Raw genomic sequence first — 8,916 nt, 5'->3', positions numbered from 1 at the left:
GCAGCTTTCAGAGGTGGTGAAAAGGGGAGCTGGGATGTTGTTTTCTTCCTCCACTTCCATAAATCAGAGCTTTTGGTGAACACAGCCTGTGGGGACCCTTCAGTAAGCCCCTCCTGCAAGATGCCACATTGAAGTCCTACTTGCTGACCCAAGGCTGGAACTGTGATCTTGCAGAAACAGGCTCATGGCAAGCCCAGCTTTTAGCTCAGCTCATGAAGGTGCTTAAATAAGCAGATTTGCAGCTCACACATGCTTATAACACTGCCACTGCTTCAAAGAGCTCTGTAAGCATCTGTCTGGGAGCACAACCCAGGCCTCACCAGCTCAGCCTGGAACGCTGCAGCCAGACAGTGTTGATAAATCAGTCACCAGATGAGATACCAGAAAACTTTTATACAAGCTTTTAATACAAAATTCAACAAAAATATATATAATCAGGCATTTTATGCAATGCATACATTCTTTATATCTGCAGGTACAGATAAATAACAGAAGGCAAAACCAAGTATTTTGCTTATCTTTGGCCATTAACCAATAATCACCCCCAAACAGATATTATAGGGTTAAAGGATAATAAACTGAGTCTGCAAATGTCTCTCATTACAGACACAGTATCAGGCAAAAATACAGTAGTCAGATTTTCAGAAATGTAAGGAAATAGTTCTCTAACACTGCCCAATACTGAAATTTCACCTGGTTTGCTGCTATGGAGCATAAGGCCTTCAGCTGACTCAGGCATGGTCCTGGGTTACCTCAGATACACTGCACCCCTTTTAACCTCCTGCCCTTCCCCACACACTGCTCTCTACAAAGCCACGCTGCACCTCTCACAAATAAACTAGCACAAAGTCTGACCTGGGGGCAGCTTTCTGCACCCCAACCAATGTACAGAAGGAAGCTTAACTGCTGTGTAAGTCAATAGTTTTCCTACCTCAGTGTGCCAGAACAGCTGTCCTTCCACTTACAGCTCAGATGCATCACGGCTCTACCAAAGCAATATATACATGAGACACATGAAAAATCATACAAGCAATTTTTAAAGGTACACTGATAACATGTAGCAGCTTATGTCTATATATGTACATGTTTTCACAGTTACAATTTAGAAAATTGAGAACACCAGGAATACTTCTACTGTGTTTTCTATAAATAGTAAAAAAAATTACCTGTCAGGCATTTTGATAAAATAGTATTTAGGTTATCACTTTAAATAGCTCTTGAAAACCTGTAGAGTTTTAAGCTTAAAGGCTGTACAGTTTGAGGATTCTGTAAAGTGTTTGTAGCCAGTTTCAGCAGCTGGGCCACCTCCCAGTTGTCGGTTTCGTTTTTTTGTTTTCTTCTCAAATAACTCAAATCTGGTAACAAAGGAACTCCACCACTTTGGCCGGGATAGGCAAGTTCTTGACCTGGCTGGTGGGCATCACCCTGCGGATGGCCATGCGACACAGGTGCTGCAGGCTGGACACCTGGCTCGGGGTTGCCCAGAAGTACACGCTGCCATCCTGGGTCCTGCACAAAACCCACAAAACCCTCCGGGTTATTCCACAGGAACCAGCTCAGCCTGCTACCAACTCACACACACAGCTAGGTAGGGGACTTGCTGGGGCTCAGTTCCAGCTGCTCCCGATCCTGATTTACTCCAGTTCCTATTCTAAACTACAGCAGCACAATAAGCAACTTGTCTATGCAAAGGGAGCAGATCTCCCAGCAGCTACTGCTGTGCCACCTCACACACAACAACTGCCCTCAGCTATCTGATGGGCTTCTTCCAGTCCTCATGTTTTGGGTCTCTCACATATTTATTTTCAAAGATAAGAAATGAGTTTATCAGCTGATTGATTTTACTGCTACTCCAGGCATGTTTAAACAAACAGTACCAGTCAGAAGCACCAGGCTGCAAGTCAGAACTGAAGATTTTCAGAACACTGAGCCACTGTTTTCAATCTCTTGTGTTACCTTCATATTTCAGAAAGGAAAAGAAGCCTATACTTGCCCTGCAGCCAGAACACTGCCATCAGTAGAGAAAGTACAGCAGAGTCCATTGTTCAGAGGTGCAACTTGTACAGGGTATTCTTCATCAATTCTCCAGAACCTCACCATTCTGAGGGGGAAGGACAACACAGGAAGTTATCAGAGCGGGTTTTTAACTGTGCTTGGTGTTTTCTGTGCGCTGCACCGTGCTGACGGTGCTGAGAGGCTCCTGTGCCAGGGCAGGAAGGCAGCAGGGGCAGCAGCCCCGTGCCCACACTCACTTGTCGTCGGCCAGGCTGGCCACGTGCAGCCCGTCGTGGCTGAAGCACACGGAGCGCACCCAGCGGTCGTTGGCGCCGCCCGCGAAGATGGGCGTGGGCGGGGGGAACAGGTGCCTGCGGGAAAATGGACAGAGCCACGCTCAGGGACACGGCCTCAGCCAGGACAGCAGAGCTCAGGCACTCACACACAAACAGCGCCAGCTCCCCACGGGTTCGGCAGCGGGGACTGAACTGCCGCGTGCTCTTCGGCCTTGCTCAACAACTCAGCACACACTAAAATACCAGTGCTGCACTGCACTGGTATTAACTCTCTCTCAGATGGAAGAACAACCGCCAGCCTCTGCCACTTTAGGACTTCCATCAGCCACTGGTCATTTCCAAGTGCGCTCTGGGAGACAGTTTCCAGATTTGAGTGCTCTACTTACCCAAATTCCCTAAGGATCACTCCAATATGTGGATCCCAGACATAGACTCGAGTATCATAAGATGCAGTAGCCAGTAACGCTCCATCAGGAGAGAACTCACAAGCTACAACATCATTGTGATGGCCTTCAAGTTTCCGTAGCATGGAGTATTTATCCATATCCCAGAGGAACACCTGCAATTAAATGAGCTGATGTTATAGCTCTGCTCAGAGAGGCAATGAAGCATTTAATTTGTTTTTTAAGTATAGCTAGTCTTATTTAGGATTATACTAAAATCAGGTATTATGAATTACTACAATTAAGAAATATGCTCAGTGTCATATTCAGATTAAAATCAAGGTTTTTTAAAAAATAATTAAAGCAGACATGCAAGTTCTAACTCAAATTTGTTAAATGTTATTAACAAAATAAGCCAAAATATAAGATAAAGGCAACACAATTTAACCATGTAGCTTACTGAAATTCATGTATTACAAAACTATTTTATTAAAATATTCAGAAATAAATAGGGTTAAACTCTACAGTCCCCTCTTTTCAGTAACTACCAAAATTTTAAGAAATATACAGACAGAAAATGTAAGGTTAACATATTGTTACTCCAGTGGCATCCCTTTAAGATCACTTGTTTACAATTGCTTGGATCACCAACGTCAGCCTAGGAAGAGAAACAGATACTGCAAGCAAAAAGAATTTTCACAGCCAAAAGTTATGTCTTTGGCAAAACAACAGGGAAGTCTAACCACATTATTAGAAAGAATTTAGTCATTTAAAATCAAGTCAACAGTAACAAACAACATTAATATTACAATTTACCCAACTAATTGCACAGTATATTGTAAGAATTCATTAATTCAATATTACAGTATTTTACATGCAATTATATATCATATATTATCAAAATAAGGACTGTGCAGAATTACTTAATAGGAACTATCCATGTACTGCAGCATGGTTTTACAGGAATATAAGTCTTTAGCAAAAGCTGTTATGTCCCTCAAAGCACTCACTAGTGGCCTTGATTTCTCCCTTGACAGTTTTACTGCACAGGTTAAATTCTGACATCTTAGATAAATTTATGTTTGACCAAAACAAACTCAGCCTTAGTGCCTCCCATACCGCCTGACTCTGAACCATTTTACAGTCAGTTATAAACACGTTCACCAATTTTTCCAAGGAGACCCCAACATTCTATAAAACTGGAAACTAAGTTTGAGGAGTCAGTGTGTTTCACTGCTGTGAAAATTATTAAAAAAAAAAAAAAAACAACAACAAAAAAAAAAAAAAAAAAAAAAAAAAAGCAAGCAAGCAAGCAGACAGTGGACATGGAGCAGCACCTGCGTACGTACAGGACCCCTTGCAGCCGAGGGCAAGGTTACTTCGTCCTACGGTACAGACGGTACAGCTCGCCGGGCTGGCGGCCAGAGCTGCCACTCTCTGCCCGCCAACACCACTGTGCTCCTCAGAGTGGTGCCAGCTTAACTCAATCACACCAATATTGCTGCCACCACCTGTGACAGGGAAAGCAAGAAGCTTATGGAAAACACACAGCCTCCAGACAGCAATGTACACATCCCCCTCTGCTCCTAGAGAGCCAAACCCCAGAGCTCGGCTGCGCTCACCACCACGGACAATGCCTCTGAGCACTCGCACAGGAGTGATGGCCAGTGCCCCAGCTGGGCTTCTGAGGCTCCACTACACTGCCTACAGAGCCCCTGGAACCAGGCTCAACTCCTTTTCTGGTTTGCCCTAACTCTTCAGTGCCAGGAGTAGCTTATGGCATACATGCGTTACCTGCACTGCTTTCAGTTCTCTAGCAGGGCTTTAGGATGGAAGCCAAACCAGTGTGCGCCTCTTCCCTCTAACTCTTAGATACTACTGCCATTGGTAGGGGAAAACAGGGAGAAATGTTTTTGTTCAGCAGGAGATGCCCTGACTGGCTCCATCTTTGGGAAGTCTTTCTCATTGAGCACGAAACAGGAAGGACAAAATCAAAACCAAAATAGTTTTATGCATTAATCTAAGTATCTTTTAACACTGGCAGCTTTAGTGGTCTTTGTTTTATGCCGTGACCCTGTGCAGACCTATTTCTCCACACTTACAGCCTCTTCAACTAAAAGCAGTGCAAGTTCCATTCACAAATCAGGGTCTCAATGCACCATTTGCCAGTTTAATTTCATGCACTTTCACATCATCATCAAACATTAGAAGTTCATGACACCGAGCACAAGCTTAATGTTACTTAGATTTAAAATGATTATGCACACAATTCAGGAGAATTAAGGAACAAGAAACTCTGACACATACTGCTTTACTAGCTCCAACAGAACAGAGGATGGAGGAGTCTGGGGAGAATGCACAGCCATACACCCAGTTCGGATGGCCTCTCAGCACCTTCATCATGTTTCCTAAACAGAAAGGCATTGCTGTAAGAATTGGTTAAGTATTACAAAGATGGGGAAGCTTTTCCAAGTTAGTTATTTCTTTGCGAAATTTTGTACTATTTTCCCAAAATACTTCTTGCAGAGTCATTCTACACAGAAATAAAACCCCTGCAATACAGCCTCTACTTCCATGTCCCTATTCAGAAAGGTCACTTCATGCACTTAGCCCAAAATCTGCTTCTGCCTCCAGGGCTCAGACAGATAAAGAATTCCAAGGGAATGCACAGTGAGTGACTAAAGAATTCCAAGTGCACAGTGAGTGACTAACCGAAGACAGTCAGTTTTTAAGCAATCCTGACCAAACTGAGTCTAGAGCAGTAAAAGAGGTGAGTACATGGGTGCTTCTCTCAGGTGTTGGAGCAGATAAAGCCCAGACATTACCATCATCTTTCAGGTCCCACACTCGCAGGGTTTTGTCTCTGGACGCAGACACGAGAATCAGACTGCCATCGGGGGCAAAGGTTAAATCTCTGACAACTTCTGTGTGGTCCATCAGGTTAAGGAGGAGTTTTCCTGTTACATGAGAACACCACAATTTAACTTGAAGGACTCCTGTACTTAGATCAAATGCTTTATGGATACAAATACTGAATATAAAATTACTGCATGTAAAGACAATTTTCTTTGTAGAAATGCTCCCTACAATGAGCAGCACATGGATCCTTTCACTCTCCTGTATCAAGAGGTAACTCCTGAGAAAGTTACAAAATCTATATACTAGAACCTCAGAAATAAGGCCAGACTTGTCTTTTGATGGACATACCTGTTCAAAGCTTCAATTTACAAGGACAGATTACTGAATAGTCATTATTTTTCTTAACTGAGTACTCTCCAACCAAGCAGCTGTGCTACCACAACAGTGAAAGTCCCTAAATTCAGATTCAATCTTTTTGAGTCATTCATTTTCTTTTTAAAACGATTAAAGGTCCTCATCAACATAAACCAGCAATTTCATGCTTTTAAGGCACGGTAAAACTAGGAAGACTATTAAGTAAACAACCAATGTACGTACACACACAATTATTTTGTGTCTTCCATCTCTCACATCTCAAAGCATGACGTGCCTCTCTTGTTCCTTTGGCAATTTTTCATTACTTCTAGTTGCAGGAGCTCACGTTTTTTAATATTTTGTCATTTGTATTGAAGGTTCAGTTCCCAATTACAATTCTATAACCGATTCCTGGTGCGTACCAACAATATTATCTCTGCAAAACGTGTGAGCTGGCACCTGAGCGCGACAAGGAACGTCTGGACAACGCTCTCAGGGCCACGGTGGCAGTGCTGGGCTGCCCTGGGGCGGTCCAGGAGCCGGGCTGGGCGCTCCCCGCGTGTCCCTGCAGCTCAGGGTCCCCGCTGTGCCCTCAGCTCCTCTGCACTCACCCGTGTAGACGTCCCAGATCTTGATGCGGCCGTTGTTGAGGCCGGTGGCGAGGAGCAGCTGGTCCTGCCCGAACTTGAAGCGGTGCCACTCAATGTTGACGCAGCGGCTCTGCTTCTCGGGCACCGAGGAGCCGAAGGCCAGGCTCCACACGATGTCCCCGCAGTCGATGATGTGCTCGCAGGGCCTGTTCTTCTGGCCGCCCTCGCTGCTCTGCCGCGGCAGCCGCGTGCCGGCAGCGTTTGCGCCATTCTTGGTGCCGTGCAGCAGGCTGCAAGACAGCACAAAGCACGCTGCAGCACAAGGTACAGCCAAAACCAAACCTTTCTTCAAGGTCTAATGGAACCTGGGAGTCGTCACGATGGACATCTCTGAGGTGCAAAACGGTGCATCTTTACTTTAAAATTATAAAAGTGGCTTTTGCTGATAACTGAGAAAAATGACCAGCACCTGGAAACCTTCCAACACAAAATAATACTAACACTCTGTATACAGTTTTACTTCTGTGGAGAGCACGATACCAACTTAATCTACTGCAAAATCCAACAGTTTCAAAGCATTTACAGAAAAATGAGCCACAATAAATTTCTAGGATTTTCTGCTAAAGAGTTACTGAGTGTCCAGCACATGGAAAACAATTAACCACCCCCAAAAGGGGGGAAAAAATGGGTTAGAGAAACGTAACCAGCTACAAAACTGCAGTGGCCAGCTACCAACTTCGCTAACATGCAACCTGCAAGTGCCAATAAAATGTGTGTTTTGGAACTCCACTTGCATTCGAACAAGGATGATAAGGAAAGAGGTCTGACTTTAAGTAAATTCCTAAAAGATAAAGCCAAACAGCATCATGATAGGAAGTGTAAAGGGCCAGATCACCCTACGTCTCTAAATTCCCTTTTCATTCTAACTTCCTCTTATTTTAGAGTGTGTGAATTAATTAACAAGTCACTCCTACACAGGCTTTGTGAGGCTGCAATAGTTGTTCCTCTTGCTGGCCACACAGGAAGAGACAGAACAGCTGTTATTTTAAGGAATTCATTTCTCCCAAGCCTAGAAGACCAATGCATGCGTTTTAATCGATTTGAAGCTATCTCCTGTTTTCCAGGTGCACCGAAAGCCATAGCGGTTTGTCTTACAAGTTGTTGAGGCACTGTGCCCAGGGGACCAGCTTCACTATGCGATGTCCCTGTGACCACGCCAGGTACGAGCCATCGGGAGCGAACGCGACCGTCCAGTTCTCCCTGCCGCACTTCTTGTCGAAGGGAGACGTGGGGGCCAGGAGCTCTCCTACCGTGCGCGACCGAGCTGGGGGGACAGAGGAGATCCGTGAGGGGAGGTCCGTGCAGCGCCTTACACCGGCGGCACGGGCAGCCGCGCGTCACCCTGCTTTGTTTCACGGCGATTAACGCCCCCGGGAGAGGGCCCGGTGTCACGGAACAACCCAGCAGGGCTGAGCCCCCGCAGGGAAACACGCGGTGCTGCTCGCGCTGTGCACGATGCCGCAGCCGGTGCGGTACGGGCCCGCGCCTGCCCACGGCCGGGAGAACGGGCCGGTGGTCGGGAAAGGCTCCGTGTGCCGGGCCGGGCTCCGTGTGCCGGGCCGGGCTCCGTGTGCCGGGCCGGGCTCCGTGTGCCGGGCCGGGCTCCGTGTGCCGGGCCGGGCTCCGTGTGCCGGGCCGGGCTCCGTGTGCCGGGATCCCGTCCGTTACCCGCGGGCAGCCCCGAGCGCGCTCCGCTGCGGGATGGGCTGAGCGCCCGCCCGCCCCCGCCCGAGCCCGGGCCCAGCCGGAGCCCGGCCGCGCTGCCCCCACCCGCCTCCCCGCTCACCGATAAGCTTCTCGTTGACACTCGGGGGAAAGCTGGCCATGGACGGGCGGCCTGAGGAGCGGCGGGTCTGCCACGGAGCGGGACGGGCGGGCGCGGGCGAGGCAAGATGGCGGCGGCGGGCGTTGGGGCGGGGCGGGGAGCGGAGCGCTCGGGGGGCCGGGCCGGGCTCCGGGGGAGCGGCTCTGCCGGCCCTGCCCTGCCCTGCCCTGCCCTGCCCGGCCCGGCTCGGCTCGGCTCGGCTCGGCCCGGCTCGGCCCTGCCCTGCCCTGCTCTGCTCTGCTCGGCCTCCCGGGACCCTGCCCTGCCCTGCCCGGCTCGGCTCGGCTCGGCTCGGCTCGGCTCTGCCCGCCCTGCTCGGCCCTGCCCTGCCCTGCTCGGCCTCCCGGGACCCTGCCCGGCCCTGCCCGCCCGCAGCCGTTCGAGCTCCTGCGCCCGGTCCTTTGCCCCTCCCGGCCGTGCTGCTGTCGCGGCTCGGTTCGCAGCCTGACCCTGTCCTCCCGCCGTGCGCCTCCCTGGTTCGGGGGCTGGAGGAGTCTCCTACTCTGTAGTGTTATTTTCTATACGAGTGTAGTTCAGCATTTAAATCCAGCAGC

The 8,916-nt window shown here is 48.5% G+C and overlaps 1 protein-coding gene across 1 annotated transcript; it reads right to left on the bottom strand.

Moving 5' to 3' along the window:
- Positions 1-386: 386 nt before the first annotated feature.
- WSB1 (WD repeat and SOCS box containing 1) lies at positions 387-8,457 on the bottom strand. Its single transcript, XM_059865695.1, has 9 exons — positions 8,324-8,457; positions 7,633-7,801; positions 6,499-6,767; positions 5,500-5,631; positions 4,982-5,082; positions 2,678-2,850; positions 2,253-2,366; positions 1,994-2,101; positions 387-1,509 (listed from the first exon to the last, which is right to left on the bottom strand). Exons 1-9 carry the CDS (start codon positions 8,361-8,363, stop codon positions 1,350-1,352), a joined length of 1,266 nt encoding a protein of 421 aa, XP_059721678.1. The 5' UTR covers positions 8,364-8,457; the 3' UTR covers positions 387-1,349.
- Positions 8,458-8,916: the final 459 nt, after the last annotated feature.

The sequence above is a fragment of the Haemorhous mexicanus genome, chromosome 22 (assembly GCF_027477595.1).
Source record: "Haemorhous mexicanus isolate bHaeMex1 chromosome 22, bHaeMex1.pri, whole genome shotgun sequence".
NCBI classification, from domain to species: Eukaryota; Metazoa; Chordata; class Aves; order Passeriformes; family Fringillidae; genus Haemorhous; species Haemorhous mexicanus.
The sequence above is the reverse complement of the archived record's forward strand: the minus strand, read 5'-3'. Positions and strand labels throughout refer to the sequence as shown.